This window comes from Saccopteryx leptura, chromosome 2 (assembly GCF_036850995.1).
Source record: "Saccopteryx leptura isolate mSacLep1 chromosome 2, mSacLep1_pri_phased_curated, whole genome shotgun sequence".
Classification (NCBI taxonomy): domain Eukaryota; kingdom Metazoa; phylum Chordata; class Mammalia; order Chiroptera; family Emballonuridae; genus Saccopteryx; species Saccopteryx leptura.
In genome coordinates, this window is record NC_089504.1 from 329,807,198 (window position 1) to 329,829,507 (window position 22,310).

Below are 22,310 nucleotides of genomic sequence, written 5' to 3' on the forward strand. Positions count from 1 at the left end.
ACCCTGGCTCCTTTCAACCCGCTCCTCACCTCTGTTCTCACCCCAGCGCTGCCAACATTCCCTTTGTCACTGTCAGGACCTGGCCTGCTTGTGCTTGTTCAGGTATTCATAGCGGGAGGAGGGTTTGTTGTTTAGATGCTGGTGACAAAAGTCAACAGAAAACAAACAGATCCCATGAAAGTGAGGGAATGGCCTTGGGCACTGCTGCCAACAGGGCTTTAAAAAGCCAGTGCCTCGGGACCAGGCGGCTATCTCACAGCTTTTCCCATTAACACTATCTTCCACCAGCTGAGTTCATCGTAAGAAGGAGCCTCTGTTTGTACCCAGATGCTTGGTGACTTTCAAGATTCCTCTAACTGGACTATTTATTGCACCTAAGTAGAAGGTTAAAGTTAAGAATGCAGCTGATATTTCTAAGTAAGACATACACTTTACTGTAGAAACAGGCCGTAGATGACTCATGCGTGACACACCCAACCGCAGCCCCAGTAAACTCAGCCGGTGCCACCATGGTCATTCTAGTCTCAACCTGCACCCGTAGAGGAATGGTAACTCCAAAGGGCATTCTCCTCTGAGCAGGGCATAGAGTGAAGCTAGAACACAGCAGGTCCATTCATAACCCCTTTCTGCTGTTTTCCCATGATCCAACTGTGTCGTTTCCGGTCAGTGGTTCCAGATTTTAAATAATTTGTAAATGTTCGGTTTCTACACAACTTTATCATCCCCTAAGAGTTTAAAAATCATATTCTCTGTTCAGCCATTAATGCTGGGATCCATATTTACTTTTATAAGCTTTTGCCTATTTTTAGTTTTGTTTTGGGTTTTTGGCTCATGAATTGTATTTCTGTTTGTCTTAAGAAATGTTAAGAGTAGAATGTTAATAAGTTTTAGTTTGGTTCTGTAATATCAAGAATTTAAAAATGAAAAAGTGGATAGGTTAAAAAATGCTTCATATTTTAAAAAGCTGGGAACTATCTTTAAAAAAAAAAAAAAGAACATCTCCATTTTCTCCCTGGCGCTCAGCATTTCCTGGCCAGGAACCATATGACATCTGGGCTGTCCCTCCTTGGCCACTAAGCTCTTTTTACCCACGGTTTCTGGCCAGACCACCTGTCACCCCGCAATCCTCATCACCCACAATGAGAGCTTTACTCAAGGCTCAGGCATGCTTGCATTGGGTGGGTCCATCCTGCACCAGAGATCCTGAAATCTGAGTCTCTGGAACCCTTCTGGGCAGAGACACCCAGGGTCACCTCTGAGCCTGGGCAGGAACGCATGTCCTGAAGTTACTGGTTCGGGTCTGCTCTCCCTCCCCACCCTGGGCAGTGGGCCGAGGACCCTACCTGGGCACCCCCTTTCCTCACTCCTGGGACACCCGCCTTCCTGCTCATTCCTCTGGTAAAAGCTTTGTGCTGGCTGTTCCCACTGTCCAGAACACTGTTCCCCCCAGATATTCACTTGGTTCATTTCTTGTTAATCACTTCTCAGCTCAAGACCAAGTCTGCTTATGTTATATTGGATGAAGTTTCTCCACTTTCTTTAAATTTTTTTAAAATTAATTTTAGCAAAGAGAAAGGAAGGGAGAAAGAGACAGGCACATCAATCCATTCCTGTGTGTGCCCTGATTGGGGATCGAACTGGCAACCTCTGTGTTTTAGAACGATGCTCTAACCAACTAAGCTATCCAGCCAGGGCAAGTTTCTCCACTTTTTAAAACAGTATTACTGAGATATAATCAACATTCAATTAAGTATATGTACTTAATATGTACAATTTGAGGGAGTACCTCTCCATTATTTACTATGTAGGCTGCTGCTCAATTCATAAATTGCTCAATAAAGTCAATCAGATCTTCCAATTAAAAAAAATAGGATGTACAATTTGATAAATTTGGACATGTGCAGATACCTGTAAAACCATCACCCTAATCAAGACAGTGACCGTGGATCCATCACCCGCAGGAGTTGTCCCCTGTCCCTTTTAATCCCTCCTTCTCGCCCCCAGGCAACCATTGATCTGCTCCTGTCACTATGGATCCGTTTGCATTTTCTGGTTTGGCATTAATGGAATCATACAGTATGCACTCCTTCTCTGAGTCCTGCTACTCAGCGTGCTTATTTTGAGATTCAGCACATGGTGCGCGCATCGTAGGTGGTTCCCTCTTATTACCGAGTAGTATTTCGTCGCATGACTGTACCACCATTTGTTTATCTATTCACCCTCTGATGTACCTTTGACTTGTCTTCAGTTTGGGGCTATAATAAATAAAGCTGCTAGAAACATTTAGGGATGTGTCTTAGGTGAACAGATGCTCTCTTTCCCCTTGGGTAAATTATCTAGGAGTGGAAGGGCTGGCTCATGGGGTCGTTAACTTTGATTAACTTCTTAAGAAGCTGCAATCCTCTTTCTAAAATGGCTGTACCCTTGCACATCCCCATCAGCAGAGTTTGAAAGTTCCAGTTCCTCCATGTCCTGACCAGTTGTTTTAATTAGCTGTCCTAATAGGGGTGTAGTGGTATCTCATTGTGGGTTTTAATTGTATTTAATTTACATCTAATGACTAATGATGTTGAGCATATTTTAATTTTTTGTCACTCATGTATCCTCTTTGGTGAGGTGTCTGTTCCTCTACATTATTTTATTTATGGTAATGATCAATATAGTTTACACGCTTGTATATTGTCTTACCGCCCACCATCCATCCACAGTAAACTGCAGGCGCTGTGAGGGCTGGGACAGGATCTGTTTGCCCCTGTCTCCCCAACAACTGGAATTCTGCCTGGTGCTTGATGGGTAGATACTCAGAAACATTGGAAAGAGTGAATGAGCGAGTCTGAATTCTCTCTGACTCTGGGTGACCCTGAGCAAGTTTCCCAGTCCTTGGCCCCACTTTCCCAGCCTGTAAAATGGGCTGAGGTGATGAACTCAAACACCTGCATGCACCCCCCAGCTCTGCATGGTCTGTGTGTGAGGCCCATCCCTTCACTCTGCCCTCCAACCTTGGCGGACCGGGCCATGGCTCCCCAGATGTCCTTTCACTGTAACGACAAGAGAGGGAGTGGTACCTGTTCTGGGTCTGGATCCTGGACCCCATGGCCCACCCTGCAGCATCCATCAGGGGCATCAGCCACCCCGGAGGTGCCGGACCTGTTGTCTTGGCCTGAAGAGCCAACATGCTGCCCAGTGTTATAGACCCAAACGGTCCCTACTCCTCCTGCCTGAGCCCCACTCCCTCCTGTGTCTTACATATACAACCGAGCCTCTACAGCCTAAGAGTCTCCCATCTGCTACTAGACCACGAGCCGTGAAGGTCTCTCATTCCACCGGTAAACCCAGTGCCGGGCCAATGGGCTAGAGCTTGAGGAAGGAGGGAAGGGAAGAAGGCCCATGTTTCTGTAACAAAGTCAAAGACAAAGGCGTGATCTGAACATAGAACTCCTGGGTTCCTGCCCCTCCTCCCTGCCCTGCTGTGGGATCTTGAGAGGCCCCTTTGATGGTCTGGCCTCCGTTTCCACATCAGTGCACTGAGGAGGAAGACATAATATTCAAGGGATTTGTTCAGTGTGGCCCCACCGCAGCTGGAGCTGGACCCGCACAGGCAGCAAGGTGCAGAGTCCTGCTCAGGTGGGGACAGACACTTCCGCCCAGCTCAGAGTCAGGGCTCAGCCTAGCTAGAAAAAAGAGGCCAGATAGGTGGCCCTTCACAGAACGCTCAGGAAGCCGGACACCCAGGGCCTGGTCCCGGTGCTGAGAAAGCAGGCCAGGTGGGGCCAGGACCAGCCCCTGGGGGCAGAGGAGGAGGATGGCTTCACCTCTTACTACCTTGAGCCAAGGAAATGTGAAAAGATCTCATCCAGGGAGGCCGCATGGAACAGGCAGGTGGTCAGGAGTTGGCAACTCAGAACTAAAGAGGGTCCCAGCAGCCTGCGGGGCAGTGCCTGTGGCCGAGGGCCGCAGGTGCGCTGGAAGGAAGGGGGGAGACGGAGGAGGCAGCAGGTCTACGAGGCTGGTAGGGAGTGCCGAGGGGTGGGCGACTGGGAAGGAGACGGGAGAGTCCAGAATCCTGGGAAGTGAAGAGAAGGAAAGCCGGAGGTGGGGAGACGGGAGGAGATGAGATACTGGAAGGAAGAAATGGAGACGGTGGCCTTCCCATGAGAGAGGAGGAGAGCAACAAGGCCAATTTGGGAACTGCAGGCTGAACAGTGAGATCATAGGAGGGGAGGACAGAGAGTGAAGGAGGCAGCAGTCAACAGGGAAGAGAGCAGATGTGTCCACAGCAGCCCCCAGGGAAAGCAGGTGAGCAGGGCCCCGAGGGATGGACAGGGAGCTGACCCAGTTCACCCACAGCCGCCTGCCACCTCCCACAGCAAGCCAGCATTGTCATCTGGGAATGTAGAGCCCTAATGAACTGCACAAGTATTGTAAATAAATGTGCTCTAAGCATCAAAATACTGAAACCACTGTTGCTACACTGTGGCTTAGTTGCTACGGAGGAACTCAGTCCTGGCAGCCACTCCAATGGGAGACGGGAAACGAGCCCAAAACGGACTAGTTTAGGGTTGGCATCAGGGAGGGTGTTCTCTGCCCAGCGCAAAGAATGAGGGAGGCTGGAGCCAGACAGCATCCCACCACCCAGCTGTGCTGCCCCCAACCACCTCGACCGGGTCCTCTCCGCTTCTGGCGGCACACAGCCAAAGGCAGAACTGAGGCCCAGAGCAGGTAAGAGACCTGCCCAAGACCACAAACAAGCCAATGCCAAGGATGAACCTCTGTCCCAAGTGTGCTTATCTGGGTCCAGATGACTTCCCAGCACAGTCTGTTTCTCTGTCAGGACCCAATTTTGACAGGCATTTCAAAGTTGGTCCCATCTCAGAAGGAAGTGAAGCCCTCAGATATGGTGACTTCCCAGACTGGGACCAAGTCAGACAAGTGAAAACTTGGGACCCTCCTGGGTCCGAGAGGAGGTTCCTGTTCTTCCCACCTACTCCCACACAGCCCAGGTGAGCGCAGCTGCGAGGGTCCCCTCTCCTAAATTCCAGCCAGACTCCGCCTCCCGCTGGTCCCCACACCTGCCCTGCGCGTTCTGGGCCCTGAGCCTTTGTCCACACTGACCGCTCTGCCTGAAAGGCCCACCCTCTTTGCTGCCCTCTTATGCAATTTCTATGATGCTTCTTGTTCTTCCAGCCCTGCTTAAAAAGTGCCCCTTGCGCCCTGGCCAGTTGGCTCAGTGGTAGAGCATTGGCCTGGCGTGCAAGGGGTCCCGGATTCAATTCCCGGCCAGGGCACACAGGAGAAGCGCTCATCTGCTTCTCCACCCCTCCCCCTCCCCTTCCTCTCTGTCTCCCTCTTCCCCTCCCGCAGCGAGGCTCCATTGGAGCAAAGATGGCCCGGGCGCTGGGGATGGCTCCTTGGCCTCTGCCCCAGGCGCTAGAGTGGCTCTGGTCGCAACAGAGCGACGCCCCGGAGGGGCAGAGCATCACCCCCTGGTGGGCAGAGCGTCGCCCGTGGTGGGCGTGCCGGGTGGATCCTGGTCGGGTGCATGCGGGAGTCTGTCTGACTGTCTCTCCCCGTTTCCAGCTTCGGAAAAATACAAAATAAATACATAAATAAATAAAGTGCCCCTTGCTATGTCCTGTGTGCTGGCCATGCACTCAGCACTGGGGCGGAGCTGGCGCCCTGCCCACCATCACCGCTCGACTGAACGGCTGCAACAGTCTCTCTAACTGGTCCCTACCTGCAGCGCAGTTCCCCTCCCGTGGGCTAATCTTCCAGGAGACTCTCTGGGCCATAGGCAGCCACCTTTCTCCTCTTCCCCTTGCTCACCACCTCCCTGCCATGCGAGGCGGGCCTCCTTCAATTCCTGGAATGCCCCCATCTCTCCTGCTTCAGCACCATCCTACCTCCTGTTTCCTGTCTCGAAGTCTTTCTCCCAGGCCTCACCTAGCCGACTGCTCCCTCTAGTTCTGCAGAGAGGATGCCAATGACCTTCCCCACCCGGCTCAGTTAGGTGCCCCTGTTTATCACTTTTTCTATTGACAGCTGGTACTTTTTACTCAGTGGCGTTACTCCCCACTTGGGATTGGGTTTCTCTTTGTAACTGTCTAACACGTGCCTCTCCCACTAAGACCATAAGCTTGATGAGGGCAGTGACCATGACTGTTAGTTTACAGCTGTATTGTGAGCACCTGGTACAGCTCCAGAACTATATGAGGGACTCCATAAATATCTCAAAGAGTAAGTGAGTGAAGGCTGAGCCCCACCCTCGGGGAACCCACAGACGGGGTCAGTATGAAGTGTGGACCTGCAGTGTCTGAGTCGGGAGAGATACTAGCCCCCAATTTGTTCTCGGGGCTCCAGAAAGATCAGCCAGCCAGTGATGGGAAGATGGTGTTCACTCACCTCTAGCATCGAAGAATTCATCATCTGAGCTCTCCACTGAGTCACTGAGGACATTTTGAAGGTGCCAGGGTGCACCGCCGCCCGGGGTAGGGCCACCTGCCAAAGGGAACACTCCTGTTAACCAAGCCTGACACCATGACTTGGCATGAAAGAGGTAAACCAAGACGGCCTCTGAACCAAGGGTCAGTCAGCACCCTGCACGTCCTCCCCCTCCTGGAACGCAGCACCTCCCAGAGCCCTCCCCCCACTGCGGTTTCATGTAAACCCAACAGGGCAGCAACAAGTGTGCCCATTTTACAGGCACTAAAACTGAGACCAGACAGTTATGAGACATTGGCAAGGTGGCACAGTGTACCAGGAAGCATAAGGTTAGTTTCCCTGTGTTTCCCACAAATGGTCCCAGCTGCTAAGACAACGGTGGTTCCTTTCTCGCTCACACGCAGAATGGAAGGAGACTCTGTTCATGGTGGTCACCTTATGATGCCACCATCTCAGAATGAGACTTCAAAGTCTACTGAACCAGGAAAGAAGAGCACAGGAAATCACAGTCATCAATGCCCCTTCCCACAAGCAGTATGCTTCTTCTGTACATGTCATTGGCTAAGGCAAGTCACATGGCTATCCCAATTCAAGAGGGTGGAGGAGGGGGAAGCAGAGACCCTGATCAGTACTAGTAATGTCCACTGCATACAACTTGTGCAGGCCAGGCCAAGACTGCAGCCTCCAGTAGAGGGAGGAACCCTGAACTAAGAGAAAGGAACCTGAGCTTCAGCTCTGCCGCATCTCTGCCACTTGCAAGCCTTTCCCTTTCCATACAGCAGCCTCAGTTTCCCTATCTATAGAATGTTGACAACAATCAATCTCGAGCTCAGAAGACAGAAATAATGCGTGCTTAGGCCTGTATCTCAGAACTCTCAGTCATGGAAATTGCTATTATTATTGTATTGCATTGTATCTACAGAGGCCAGGACATGGACTGAGGGTTCTCCGGAACAGGGAGAAACAAGGGCACACAGAAAATGTGGCCCCTTCCCTGAACTATGCCCCAACCCTCCTGCTGCCCTGGGACCAGGGGTCGAGGGGAGCCAGAGCCAGAGCTGCAGACAAGAGCCTCTCTCCCTGCTCCCCATTCTCTGAGCTCCCTCCACTGGGCTCTTTGGGACCCACATGGAACCTAGCATGTGCTCTCTTGACACATGAAATCCTGGAGACTGCAGATGGATTAAATTCTAATTGTAAAAATTAAAACCATAGACATGTTAGAAGAAAACTGACCTGGTATTTTCCTCGAGGAGAATTAGAGAGGTATACAAAAATGGAAGTATACAGTCGACCATCTCAGTATTCTGGTAACACCAAAAACCTGCAAGAAGTGCCACAAGGGACTGGCAGCTCCTTAGGGATGGACATGGAAAGATGCCTGTGGGTACGGTTAGGAGGGAAAAAAATGCAGGTAGATCCCAGGACAGTATGTTCCTTTTGACCTCATTTTGGAAAAAAACATACTCATATCTGCATAATGAGGATACGCGCAACACGTAAGTTAGGAGTTCAGGCTCTGAGGTTGAAGAGGCATGAATGCAAGCTCGGGCCTCACCTACTAGAAACTGTGTGATGTCAGATAAGTCCCTTCACCTCTCTGTGCCTCAGTTTCCTCAGCTGTAAAGTGAAGATAGCTCATACCTATCTCATGACCCTGTCGTAAAGATTAAATGAAATGCCTGGCCGGGTAGCTCAGTTGGTTAGAGCATCATCCCACGTGCCAAGGTTGTGGGTTTGATCCCCAGTCAGGACACAGACAAGAATCAACTAATGAGTGCATAAATAAGTGGGACAATAAATCAATGTTTCTCCCTCCCTCTCTCTCTTCTTCTCTTTTAAAGTTTATTAATTACAACAGTTTAAAAAAATTAAAATAATCATAATAACACCTCTCCCTTCACCCTCCGCCATGATCTCCCTCCTCCAGCCTAAAGGATAGACAGGTGTGAACACATGGATCTGTCACTCATTTGAGTGACAAATGCTGAACTAACACTGTGACTCTCCTTTCGGATGACCCTTTACCTGATTGTTGACTCTTCTTTTGGTCAAAATCTCTATGTGAATTTCTTTTCAAGGGCATATTTTTTTCTTCTTTACTGTTATCCTCTTTGTTTTCAAAATGTGCTAGTTTATAAACATACACTATCAGTTTCTTTAAATATGCTACCCGTCACTCCCTCCTCTCAGGCAAGGACCGCCCGAAACAACCTCTGGAAAAGCAGGCACATGGGGGCATCTCAGCTATCTGCCCTTAAAGAAAAAAGAACCTAGACAAACGGATACTGCTAGCAAGCAGCTGTCACCTGGCTCCTGGATGGGAGATGATCCCTCAGCTCTTCCTCCAGCTTGCAGAATTTTTTAGCAAATGGCAAAGATCATATTTCAAAAAAAGGAAAAAAGCAATGGACAGAATATCTGGGGAGGGGTGTGAGTGGAAGACCTTTCTGGAAAGATGTCAGAGGAGTGGGGGCTTGAATGATGAGAAAGAGCCAGACATGCTAAGCACTAGTGTGTGTGTGCACGCACACTCCTTCACGCACTGATGCGGGGTGGACAGCAGGGTGCATGGATGAGAGGCTTCCAGGAAGAAGGAACTGCAGGGCAAAGCTGCACGTGAACTTGGCACATCCGAGGGGTAAAAGGAAAGCCATGTGGCTGGAGGCTGTGATGAGGTGGAGACAGATAGAGGAGGGGGTGGGAGAGGAAAGGGAGCCGGAAGTGTGGCCTGTGGTGGACGGGAGCTCGGAACAGGTGGGTTTTAAGGTTCCAACCCTTACCTACAGACTTACCCACGCACTGCAGGGACAGGGGATAGAGCTGCCCAAGAGGGCCAGGACATCTCCTGAGGGGTGGGGTGGGGACAGAGGCAGGTGTGCTACAGGCCGCACATAGTCTTGAGAGTCAAAAAAGGTAGGCACCAAAAAAATAATAATAAAAATTGAAAAAGAAAAAGAAAGTGGACACCATGATTTGAAAACAGCAATGGCAAAGGCCCAGAAGTTCAGTCACCTTGAGGCGGGTCCTGCTCTATGCCTTTCTGCATTTTTTGTGTCCAGTGTGTGGTCCTAGGAGGAATAGGGCCAAGTAGTGTTTTTGGCAAGCAAGCAAATTAATGGAAATGACCTGATGAGTAAATACACTCTGCTAGATACTTCACAGGTATTCTCTATCCTAACCAAGCTCTGTGAAGTGGACATCACGAATCCCCACCTTACAACTAGGGAAATAAAGCCTCAGAGATGAAAAGTCCTTTGCTCAAGGTCATAAAGCTAGTACGTGATGGAGGCAGGATTTGAACCCAGGTCCATCTGACTTCAGGGTCTGTGCTCAGGACCACCATATTGCATGCTCTGTATTAGTCCTCAGGGTGGGGGTTCCAGGTGTCCTCTCTCTTGGCCAAAATAACCCTCCTAGCTGCTACTGTCCTGGTGGGCAAGGGGCCAGCGGCCTGCCCTGGCTGTTCCCCAGGCACCCTCGCCCAGTTCCAGAGTCATCTTCCCACCGGGTTTGCAAATTAGTGTCAGGGCATCCTGTGTCTGTGTGAAGATCCGTGGGGAGTGGAAGGCCCCCCCACCAGCAATGCCCCCTTCCAGAGCCATCCCTGAGACACATGCGTGCACATGTTCCCATGCACTGTCCCCTCATTGCCCCCGCTTTTACAGACATACGCACATCAGCTCCCAGCCATGGGTGACACTTTAGCAGAAAAGTGAGAACATGGGCTTTGGAGCAGCACAAACACAATGCTCAGTAGTCTATGACCTGAAGCAAACTAACCTCTCTGAGCCTCACTTTTCCCATCTGTAAAGTGGGTGTCATAATTCTTACCTCACAGTTAGGAGATTTAAATAAGATCATCCACTGCCTGGCACTCAGAAGATGGTGGCATCAGATGTAAGACCAAGGTTTAGACCAGGCTCTGGCTCCTACCTGTGCCCAGTGGGGCTTCCAGGCAGCCTTCAGGGGCCTCCCCAAGGTTGCAGGGGTCCTTCTGTACCTTCAAAGACCCACCTACACCCTCTAGCCGACATCCTTCTGTCCCACCTTCACTACCACACTTTCTAAAAACTCTAAATCAGGGTAGAAGAGAAAGGGGACTGTCTCAACCCTGTCCCAGCAATCCAGAGAGAAAGAAATGATCCTTCACAGCGCATGATGCCCTAATCTCCCCACAGAGCTGGAGCCAACCCCTCTGTCTCCTGGCCCACCTACCCACTGCCTGCAGGTCCAGCATGGTCTTCTGGATCTTGTCACAGGCCTAGATCTGCCCAGAAGGGGTGCAGCCAGAGGTCCTGGCTCAGGCCATCCACTGCATAGTCCCATCTTCCCCCTCAACTGTGGTTCCCAGCGACAGAGGACTAGGCAGATGGACAGAGGGAAGGGAGCCTGCTGTGGGTGCTCTGCCCAAACTGGGACCCCAGGCAGCCCCAGCCCGAGAGCACACAGCCTCTCACACATCCACATATAGCCTCTCTCTCTCTCTCTCTCACACCCACAGAGACTCAAAATGCACATTTAGATCACACCTCCCTGCTTCTCAGTTCTGACCTGGGGCCCAGGGTCCACATGCAGAATGTAGAGTGTGAGACGTGTGGTCTGTGTGAGGCTCCCACAGGCACCGTGACTCTGAAGGTCCTCCCCTTCTCTGCCCCTCCCTCGGGAGCCTGAGAACCACTGTCCCACTCCTACTCCCACTGAGCGCTGGTTCAAATCCCAGCTCTCCCGCTTATCAATTGAGGATCTTAGTAATGTCACTATACACCACTCTGTGCCTCAGTTTCCTCCTCTGTAAAATGGGAGTAATAATGGTACTTACATAGGGTGGCAATGAGATCAAATGGATGAATATTTGCAAAAGGTTTAGCAAAAGGACTGGCACTCCGTACTCTAAGAGGGCTTATTAAATAACATAAGTAATCACGATGATCCATGGACCTTTCTTTGGTCCTTTCCTACGTGGAAGCGCCTAAGGATGAGCCCCTCTCCTCCGTGGGCCCCTGGAATGGGAGTCCAAAGGGAAAAACAGGAACTGCCCTCCGCACCCTGAAGCTGGGCGTGCCTGTCTCCCAATGCTTGTGGGGGCTCCTGGTGCATGGCTGGTACTTCTCTCTTCTCTCCCAGCATAGCTGCCTTTGGCCGTGTCTTGTCTTCCCCTGAAACCTCGAGCTGTGTCCCAAATCATCCTTTGCCCGTGTTCACCAGAGCACCTACCCCAGGCTGGACCCCAGCCTGCCTGCCCCACTGGGCTGGGTGTTCCCCCAAGGCAGGCAATTGATAGGAATCCTCTCCAGGCCCATATCCTCATTCCTCTCCCAGTCCAGGGATGGGCACAGAGAAAGCTCTTGTTATGCTCAGCATGGCCCCGCATGGGGTAGATGTGAGGAGAGCCCCCTCAGGGAAGGTATCTCACAGAGCAGGTCCCCAGGTCCTTCTCTGGGTCAGGATGAGTGTGGGAACCAGCCCAGCCCAGGGCCAACGAGCCCATGCGAAGACTTCAAGGGGCTGTGGGCCGTCCTGGGAGGGAGAGGCCAGGAAATGCTGCTTCCAGAAAAAGGCATTATTGAAGGAAACCAGTGCTGGTCGGGGGTTGGTTGCTATAGAAACACATCCTAACTATCTCCCAAAATGCTGTATGCGCCACTGATGAGCTTGTGTGCTAAGCTGTTTCAGGGGACATGCCAGGAGTCCCAGAAGGGTCTGTCTGCTGGGGCTCCCAGCAGCTGGAGCCTAGATCCTGAAGAACCCGAAAGGAATCCAGCTCCATCAGTTCAGGGGTGGACTCAAGGATTGAGACTGTGTCTCCGGGCTGCAGAATTACCCTGAGATGAGCCACAACCTCAACCTTGACTTCAACCACAGCCTGAACCTTGAGATGGCCACAGTTCAAGTCACAACCATAATCACTGAACAAACTGAGACCCTGCTGCAGACCAGGCTACAACCCCAATCTCAAACCAAGCTGTGAAACTAATCACAGACCAAGCCACAAACCAAGCCTTTACCCAGTCACAGGCCGAGCCACAAATTTGGCAAACCACCAAGAAATAACTCCTGCCACCAATTTCAGCTTCACCCCGGCCATCAACTGCACTGGGCGCCATCCAAGGGCTGTATATAATGACTTCAAGGATGTTTTCATGGCTAACACTAAATGCTATGCAGCATCTCCCACCACTGCCAGGGATTTGCATGGCCTTCACTTCTTATTCTCTTTACAACAGCCCAGTGAGGTCAGCAAAGAAAGGCCTTGATCCCTGTTTGCAGATGAGAAAAGGGAAGCTCGGAGGAGGAGGAAGCTGACCTGCCAGTCAGGTTCTTTGTTCTGGGGGGGGGGGGCAGGCTGAGTGGGATTAGAATCTTGGTCTCCCACCAGGACACGGTTGGCCAAATCAGTTGCTTTGGAAAAGATGTGCTTTTTGAAGACCTGCTGGTATCTCATAAATATGCCATTTAAGTCCCCTTTAATTACCTTATTTAGGAACTAATTAGTGATTAATAGCTTTGGCTATCTATTGTACTCTCACTTGCTCTGCCAATTCAGCTCCCAACAGTGCCGAGTTACTTGGAACAATCCTCCCAAGGCCCAGATGTCCCCCACTCTGTCCCTCCAGACTCCTGCTCCATAAGGAAGAAACTTTCTCCTCCCTCTAAAGGGAGCTCCCACAGCATCTGCCACTGGTGGCTCTGCCACCTGCAGCCTCCTCAGGAGGGCAGCAGGAAGCAGAGGGAACCCCAAAAGAGGGGTCAGAGGGGCCCCTCCGCATCTGCAGAAAGACACTCCTTCCAGTCATCCCAGGACCCCCTGTGGGAAGTGGGGAAAGGAAGTTGGGGGCCCAGGCACCCAAGCAGGGCCTGGGTAGGCCAGGTTGGGGTCACAGATTCCATGGAGGATGCTGGGCGTGCTTTCAGAGATCCCACCTCAACCATTAGAACAGCTCTCTGGTGAGCGCATCAAAGGCGACCAATGAGCCTACAGCAAGCAGGCGGGCAGCCCCTCCCTGAGCAAGGACCTCGATGATTCCCTGCGGGCCATTCCTACCACCTGCCACTCCAGGCTGCTATTAAGCAAAGATGAGGTCCAGGTTGCTTCTGCCCCCCCCCCTCCCCCAGGCTCTCCATTTGGTGCCATATTCCAGCACCAAGAATTGCCTGCCAGCCAGCTGAGACCCCAGAAACGGGGCTGCGTGATGTTCTCATGACTGCTCCAGATTACACTGTATGAAAAGGAAACAAACAGGCAGCAAGGGATAAACACCACCACACCCCCCCTCCCACTGGGCAGCAATGGGAAAGCTGAAAATAGCTTTTTCTACCACTAGGGATGATTCCAGGGTTGCTCAACTGGGACCAGCCTCACTGGAGGCGGGAGGCGGGAAGTGGGGGTAGGGAAAGGAGAAGGAAGCCACAGGATACTGAGGCCGAAGGGGGTTCTGATGGGGGAGGGGGTCTGAACCATTCTAGGGCAGTCCAGAAAAGGTCAGAGGGATATGAGTGATGGGCAGCCCCAGATGCTCCAAGCCTCCCAGGGACAGACTCGTACAGTGGCTGTGGCCCCTGAGAGCTCACGGTTCCGATCCACACACCTAGGTTTTTCCCCGGGGGAGAGGAGGTCAGGAGCGCAGGGTGTGATGTGCTCAGCAAACACTGAGAGCCAAGCAAACATGGCATCAGCAGCAGACGGCTCAAAAGAGCCTCTCGATCCACCAGAACTCAGCGCCCCTCCCAAACACAGCTCGACGCGTTTCTATTTTTGCTTTCAACCCTTGTTTGGCATCCCCAGCTAACAGTCAGCTACTTCCCCTCCCTCCAGAATCACAGGCCCTTTGGGAAGGAGGAGCACCTCCTCGCTGGCCTCCCTGGCCCCAGGTCTGCAAATAAACAGCCTGCTCCTCCCAGAAGGAGGTGAGGCCCCAGACTCTCCGGGCACCTTCCCCTGGCAGGGCATCCATCCGAGTTCTCCTGCGCACCAGCTCTGGAGAAGAACCTCACCAAGATGCCTAGAGAGAACAGCATGACACCCAGGAACTCTGGTTTCCAGATGCAAAGGCACCTAACCGCCCCTGCCAGCCCTGGTCACAGGCACTGAACTCACTCTCCACAGCCACCAAACCTTCCCCCAGGGTCCTGAATTCGCCCCACAGACAGACCATTGCCCGAGCCACACTACACGCTACTCCCAGTCTTGAACCAAGCCCTGATGTGGCCACATGGGCTCACAACCTGGCCCCAGCCTGCCCCCTGTCTTCATTCCCATGTGAACCTCACAAATTCAGCCCTGGAGAGAGCCCAGAGGAAGCAAGGTGGGGCCCCACTGCAGGGACCCAGCTCCCACCCCAGAGCCACTGACAGGCAGGGGCTCCCCCACTCAATGGGTCGCACTCTCCACACACGACCCCTAGGAGGGCTGCTGGCCACACAGCTGTGCAGGCCTTTGCAGGCAGACATGGGGCCCTGGAGGCGACATTTACCTCCAGCGTGACTCATTAAGGCTCCCGTTCCTTTGTGAAAAGGAGTGCAATTTAGCATTTTCTTTCTCCTTAGAAAACAAGAATTTTAAAAATGAGTGTAAAGAGATTTGAGAGTGGGTGGGGAGCTCAGATCTCACTGGATTTGTTATGCCTTCTCTCCTGTCCCCTCCTACCCCTGCCCTTCCCCTGGGGACTCTGGCCACACCCTTCCACATAGCTCCTGGTTGGAGAGCTGGTGAGGGGCTGGGCCTGGGACCCCCAGGAAGCTCTCTATAACCCAATTCTCAGTGGCCCAATTGTTCCCCCCTCCCCGGCACCCTGTAGGAGGGTCCTTGTGGGGTAAGAGATGGGAGGAAGTGTGGTCCCTTAAGGCTCAGGAAAGCCAGTGGGGAGGGAAGCAGGAATGGAAAGAGCAATGTTAGAATTGGGGCTGACTTTATGCTCATTCTGACCCCCCAACTCTTCCCCTTCTCTTCCCCTTTTACAGATGAGGAAACTGAGGCCCAAAGGAGCAGTTCAAGGTCAACCTGTGACGGAGCCAGGTGTCTTCTCTGTTACACAATTTAACTCTTAGAAATGCTGACTCCAAGAGTAGAAGAGACCTAAGTTCTGATTCCAGTTCTGCCTTAACTTGATGTTATGCGTGATTCCAGACCCAGTTAACCTTTCTGGGCCTCAGTTTTCTTATCCATCAAATGGGAATAACATCAGTCCACCTCAAAGAGATACTGTCAATCTGTTGGACAGGAAAGCATGTTAAGGACTGCTACCAAAAAAATGAGCCAGATGGTCCTCAGGATGTTAATCCCTGACACGGTCCTCTCTCTCTCTCTCTCTCTCTCTCTCTCTCAAGCCTGGAATCACAGAGAATTCCTGGGAGGCACCAGAGTCCTACCAGGAAGCCCCTAGTCCTCAGATCCTCCCTGGTCTCCAGGAGGTCACACCCTCTGTCCTTGAAGACACCACGCCTGGGAGAAGAGCCCTTTGCCTTTCTGGCCACGGTCTCCCACCCTGCATGATGAACAGGTAGGCCTGGAGACCTCCAAGCCTCTTCCAGCCACAAACTATCACAATTCTGGTCAGTCTGACACAGACAGAGCCCAACAAGGGGTTGTAGCCTGGTACTTTACTCTCTGCGTCCCACCACGGACTCCCAACCACCAGCGAGATTACAGGGGCCTCTGGCTGGGACAGGGATGCTGGGCTCAGGGTCACATGCTTGAGGTGGAGCTTCTGTTTGAATTGCTCTGTTTGACTCATGTAACCATACCACAGCCAGGGCTAAGAGGCAGCAAAGGGTCTCAAGCTGGGGCCTGTTGTGGCCCGCCAGGTCTGCTGTGACAGGTAACTCAGCTGAGGAACCTGCCCAAGCTCCAGTAGTTCCCGAACTGTCCACAAAGGTTTCCTGGAAACAATTTTAGGAAGGCCTTGAGTCAAGACATTGTCATCTTAATTCGCCCCAGCCTTCCCCTGAGCACTTGAGAAGTAGAATTTGTTATCTCCTTGCAGAACCTGATGCCCTTCCTAAAATACATCTCAAAGCAATGCTGACACCCGGACGTGGGGGGTTCTCAGGAGTCCTGCCTCAAATCCCCTGGCCCCTACCCAGAGTCCTGAGAATCCCAGTGCTGACCCCCCTTTCCTTAGTGCCAAACATTCTCTCTGCTGGGACACTGGGACACCTGTCTGCACACTGGCAGCCAGGGAGCAGGGAGTCCAGGAGGTCTGGCTTTGGGATGGTGAGAGGGCAGCTGACTCAGCTGAGCAAGGTTCTCAACTTAGGCTCTGGGAAGGCAGGTTTGAGGCCCAGGCTCGGCCACCTCCTTCTTCTGTGGCCTTGGGCAAACACCTCCCCTCCCTGGGCCTCAGTGTCCCCTGTTGACAAGGGCTTTGAAAATGGGTTTCTGGAAGTGTCCTCCAGCTCTGCCACGGTAGGATCAGTATTTTATTGACTTGAATTACTAGGTTTAAGAGTCCCCAGCCACTGGCTCCTCCTCTCAGAACAGAGGCCAACACCTGGAAGCAAATAAACTGGTTCCTCCAGCCCAGGAGGCCCCGCCCAGCCCCCCCAGAAGGCCCTGTCCCTGCCTGAGAGGGGGCAAGACCCTCCTGGCTGCTCCCTCTACTTCTGCTTGGCTGGCCTTCCACTTACACTGCCCTGGGGCTGGCAGACACCCCCTGCCAGCCTGCTGGGGTGTAGAGGGAGGGCCCCAGGGGTGTAGAGAGGAAGGAGGGGCAGCGCAGCTGGCAGAAACCAGAACAGACCTTTCCCAGCCTGGCAAAGCCTCTCTTCACCCTCCTGAAGCCCTCATGTAGCAGCCAAAGGGACCTGTAAAAACACCCAAATCTTACTGTGTCACTCCTATCTTCAAGGCTCCCCAGTTTCCTTTCAGCCCTCTGCACCCCTCTAGGAACCTGCCATCCCAGCCAGAAAGATTTCTGCACCCTTGGGCACCTCCTGGCCACCCACCCCGTTCCCCTCCAGCAGCAGTCCCTCCACACTTACCTCTGTCCCATTCCAACCTCCTAGTCTTTGTTCAAGCCCCACCTGGAAGCCTGCCCCTCGCCACCTTCCTGTCCAAATTCTGCTGGTCTTTGAGGCCCAGCTCCTAGAGAAATCCAGTCTTCCCCATTTCAAGCCACTATTGGCCTCCTCTGTGTCTGTATCGCACTGAGCCTGCCCAGGTACAGCTCTTATTGCAAATTATCATTTCCTGAATGGACCTCCCAGATCCTTCTCCATCCCCCACCCCACTTCCCCACAGCTGCCCTTCATCCCCAAGGTAGGCCTCTCTCCCTCGTTTTCCACCAGACCAAGAGTTCCCTCGGGGCAAGAGCAAAGCTCTCCTTCCCTTGCCTTTCCTCTCAAGACTGAACGTGGGGACCAGCATGATCTTGGTCTGTGTGACTGAAGATTGGTAACTGGTAATAGCCTATTTGGGATCCATCCTCCATGGTGTATCCAGTCCTTTCTGGGACCAGATGACAGGTCTTCTGGTACCTGGGATCTCCTGGCAGAGTGTGGAAGCACATTCTCTGCCTCCCTTCAGCTCCCGTCTGACACGGTTGGCTGGCGCTCAGGCTGCACCTCCATGGGTCTGAGGATCCCAATCATTGGACCACAATGTGCTGACCCTGGACTCATGCACCATGGTGGCCCCGGGGCCCAAACCTCTATTTCTTCTCTTAGTGGGTGGTCCCTTAGCCAGTTTTTAGAGGAAACACCTCACAAATCATGAAGCAGACCCCTCACTCAGAGGCCAGGTTCCCACAGCCTCCACCCCGGGCCTTCAGCCTTCCTTGGTTCTAATGTCGTCCCCGGAATAAAGGCCTGATCTTTCCTGACCATCAATCTGTCTGTGTAAGATGGATGCTTTTGAATAGCCAGCCCTCTCTGTGTTACACCCCTTCCTTGGGCCTCAGTTTCTCTATCTCTAAGAGAGGGACTTGGACTCCTGTCTCCAAGGACTCCCTCTGTTCTAATGCTCACCTCTCTATTCTCCAGAGACTTTGCCAGTGGGGGATATGTGACTTCCATACACACATGACTGCATATAGTTTTCAATTCAGTAGGTTTAGGAGCCTAAAGAAGAGGGATATTTGCAAAATGCAAAGTAGCCTGGGAGAGCTGAGAAAAGGAGTAATCCGATTTGGCTGGGGTCAATCCCCAAAGCCTCCTCAGGGTAGCAGCTGAGTATGGGAGAGAAAAGCCTGGACAGTTCAGTCCACGGGGGAGGGAGTCTGTGCTGCCCCGAGGAAAAGGGCCAAGCGTGAAATTGCAGCACGAAAGACAAACTGTTTGATGCTCAAAGCAGGGCAGTTTTTTTTCACCTGTCACTGAAACAAATTCCCATAGACTCTCAGCCTAGGGACCAAAGGACCCACAGGTCAAGGCAGAGGGAGTGAGACAGTCCCCCCCACTCCATAAGAGGGGTGACCTATCAGGGTAGTGATGAAGAAACCCCACCACTTAGAACCCTGAAAGTCCAACAGAGCTGGATCTTAGTCCAGGCTCTGCCCAGACCCTTTGGGCCACCTTGGGGAGCTATTTCCCCGATTATCTGTTTCCAGATGTTTCATAAAGGAGGAGAGTAATATTGCCTATTTCCCCAGATCATTGTGCACCTTGCCTGGCGCATAGTACAACTAGTATTAACTGCAATTATGATGGCAGTGCCCTGGCAAGTGATCTGTGCCCAGGGTGGGCGCGCGCGGCGCACACACACACACACACACACACACACACACACACCTGCACACATAGAGCAGGGGTAGTAGGTGGACACACACCCTGTCTTGTGCCCTTTGGGAGGAGTGGAGGTGAGTAAGGACCCAACTCAGTGAGGGAAGGAGAGAGAGAGCCTTTTCCAGCCTCACCGAACCTACCCCAGGAAGGAGAAGGGAGGGAAGTGAGAAAGGGGGTGTTTAAATGTGTTCTGTACTTGCTGCGGCTCACACAACCAGCCCCACCCCAACAGGACTCCTCAGGGACAGGTGGGAATACATTCTCAAGCACCTAAGTCACATACCAGGTCATGCACAGGAAGGACCTGAACCCAGTCCAGAGTCTGGGGCAGCATTTGTGGGGTGGCAGGAAATTTACACGCAGCCCAGTGGTCTTCATGCCAATTGTGTATACACGTGAATTCACACTCACTTCATCACTTTCATCGCTTATGGTTAGAGTGGTGGGGTTCCTGCCAGGCCAATCTCTAGTCCCAGGGGATGGCACAGCACCCACCAACATCACAGGCTGGGTATGAGTTCATGGCAGATGTATTTACACATGCCAACCTCACAAGCCAGCCCTGCGGAGGCCAGGCTGGCTGCCCCCACTGTCTGGCCGGCCCTTTGGCCTTTTGTCAACCAGTGGGCCCATAGTGTGCAAACAGGGGCAGAATCTGATGCACGTCCTGATCCCCATTGCTCAGGACCTGGCACAGAGCAGATGTTGGTGAATGAACGTCTGGCTGAATGAATGAACGAATGACTAACGCCCACTTCCTCCCACCGCAGGCTACACCGCCTGAGTCTGACGGGACCCCAGAAGAGGTCGCACCTTCAGACCTCCGCACCTGAGGTGGAGTGGTGAAGGTGCGGTTGGGGGAGGGGGGGGGGGAGGGATGGTCACTCGCGGGTGAGGCGTGGAGCACCCCTCCTTGCGAGGAAGAAATACCGCTTTCCTGACTGTGCTAGGGGTGGAGGGATTGTCGCGTCCAGGATAAAACCAGCGGCAGGCAGGACAAGGGGGCGCGTCCCGGTTGCGGGGCGTGGGATGGAGCGGCAGCCGCGGGACAGCCCCTTCGGTCCCCGAGCCCAAGTCTGCCCAGGGCCTCCGGAGCGTAGTGAGAGCTCCCACAGCCTGACTGGACAGGGGCGCCGCAGCCTGGCCCTTTCCACGGGGGCCGTGGCGAGGGGAACGCGGTGTCCCACGCGGTGACTGTGAGCACGGGAAGGACGCGGAGCGCTCGGAGCCCCTTTGGCGCGCGCCCGGGGTCCGGCCTCGCCACCGCCCACCGCAGCCCTCCCGGAACCTCCGCCCACCTGCGCTGGGGGCTCACCTGGCCCCGCAGCCCCTCCGCCGGCAGCGCGAGTCCCTCCCCCGCGCCGCCGGCCCTGCCCTCTCGGCGCCCGCCTGCCCTCACCTGCACGGCACGCCTTGGCCATATCCCGGGCGGCGGGCTCCGGCTGAGCAGCCTGGCTCCTCGCGGCTCCCGGGCTCGGCCCCGGCTCCGAGCAGCCTCCCGCCCGAGTGGACTCCGAGCGCCGCGCCCCGCGCCCCCACCCCGCGTGCTCGGCTGCCGCCACCGCAGCCGCCGCCGCCTCACCGCTCCCTCCCGCTCCCTTAAAGGCGCCGAGCGGCGGCCGCGCCGCCCCCCACCCCCCGCCCGCTGCCGGGGAGGGACTGACGGAGGAAGGCGCCCCACCCGCCCCCGCGGGCCCGCACCCCGCCTGGGCCGCGGCCGCCGCTCCAGCCCGCTTCGCTCCGGCCCGCGAGGCCGCTGCGGCGCGCGGGCGTGACAGCGACCGAGACCCGGCCCGGCGCAGAGACAGGAGATACTGCGGTCCAGACAGAGATGTAGACGCGGACTAGGAGTCAGGAGTGCAGAGACAGAGACACAACCCCGAGGTTGAACCACCAGCGGGGAGAGAAATTCAGAGATAAAAATTCATAGGAGACCAGAAACAAGAGATCCTGGCACCGGAAAAGTGACTGAGCCAGCAAAGATGAGGACAGAGGAAGGAAGAAGGGACACAGGGTGGCTCCCACGAAGCCAACAAAGAAGGAGGTGGCTCCAGAGATCAGAGATCAGAGATGAACCCAACTCCAGAACTCTGGACCGTTTCTAGAGTCTGACCTAGCCTCAGAAGGGAAGAGATTTCTGTGCCCTTAACTAGTCTCAAGGAACATGTACAACCTAGGCAAATCCCCCTGGGACTCCAGGCTGGAGCAGAATTTGGGGAAGCCAGTAGCCTAGCTGTGAGCAGTACCCAGTCCACCTCCCAAACCTGGGATGCAGGTTTTGATAAACAAGCCTGGGGAGGGCCGGGAGGTTTGGGTGGTGGCTTGCAGCCAGGGGCCCACAGTCCAGCCCCAAAAGGAGGCGGGAGATGGCTAGCTGTTCTGGTGGTGCCCGGGTGGTAGCCAGGGGGAAGCCCCAGGAGTGAGAAGTGCTCTCCCTAGTCAGGGCTGGGCCAGGGCCGAGGACCCAACAGATGTCTGACCAGCCTTCTGGCAGCTCCCAGCATCCTCCAAGCCGTGCCTTGCTCCTTGCTGCTGGAAAGGGGTAGTAGGTAGCTACTCCTCAGATGACTTTTCAACTCCTACCAAGCCCTCCCCTGAGAAGATGCCTTCTGCTTCCTTCTGAGGAATCGGTAAGGGTTAAAAAGCCCAGTTATAATCTGCAGCCAGTCACCCCACCCACCCTGTCCCAACCCAATCTTCCAGGGAAAAGATCCATCAGATAACTCCTTCCATAGGCTAGCCATGGTCCTGATTCCTGAATTCCATTAGTCCCACTATGGAAACAGGGCATATGTGGAGCAAAAAGGAGCTTCAGTGGCCATTAGTGGTGCTTTAGTCCAGCACACCCTCAAGGGCTCTGACTCCACCCACAGAATCCCCACCAAGTGGCCCTTCAGCTCTTGGCTGATTATATCCCATGACAGGGAGCTCAGTACTCAAGCAAGAGTTCTTCCATCTTTGGATGGTGCTAACCATGAAAATGTTTTCCCTCATTTGAGCTGAATTCTGTCTTTTATGATCCACCTATGAGTCCTTCTGATGCCTCACCCAACAAATCCAAGGCTCCCCAGGTCTCTGTCCAAAAGCCCTACTGAGGCTTCACCAACCATCCTGGTGTGCCAGAGACTGCCTTGGTTTTAGCACTGAAGTCC

General features: G+C 53.5%; 1 protein-coding gene across 3 annotated transcripts in view; it reads right to left on the bottom strand.

Moving 5' to 3' along the window:
- PITPNM3 (PITPNM family member 3) overlaps positions 1-20,745 on the bottom strand; it is an 84,077-nt gene extending 63,332 nt beyond the window's left edge. For all 3 annotated transcript variants that reach the window (XR_010748878.1, XM_066363389.1, XM_066363390.1), the window contains exons 1-2: positions 20,558-20,745; positions 6,400-6,495 (exon numbers count right to left, since the gene is read on the bottom strand). Coding sequence is in view for 2 of the 3 variants with exons in the window: in XM_066363389.1 (XP_066219486.1) it covers positions 6,400-6,495; positions 20,558-20,579 (118 nt within the window). In the remaining variant the exon portion in view is untranslated. The remainder of the gene's footprint in view (positions 1-6,399; positions 6,496-20,557) is intronic.
- Between the last annotated feature and the right edge of the window lie 1,565 nt (positions 20,746-22,310).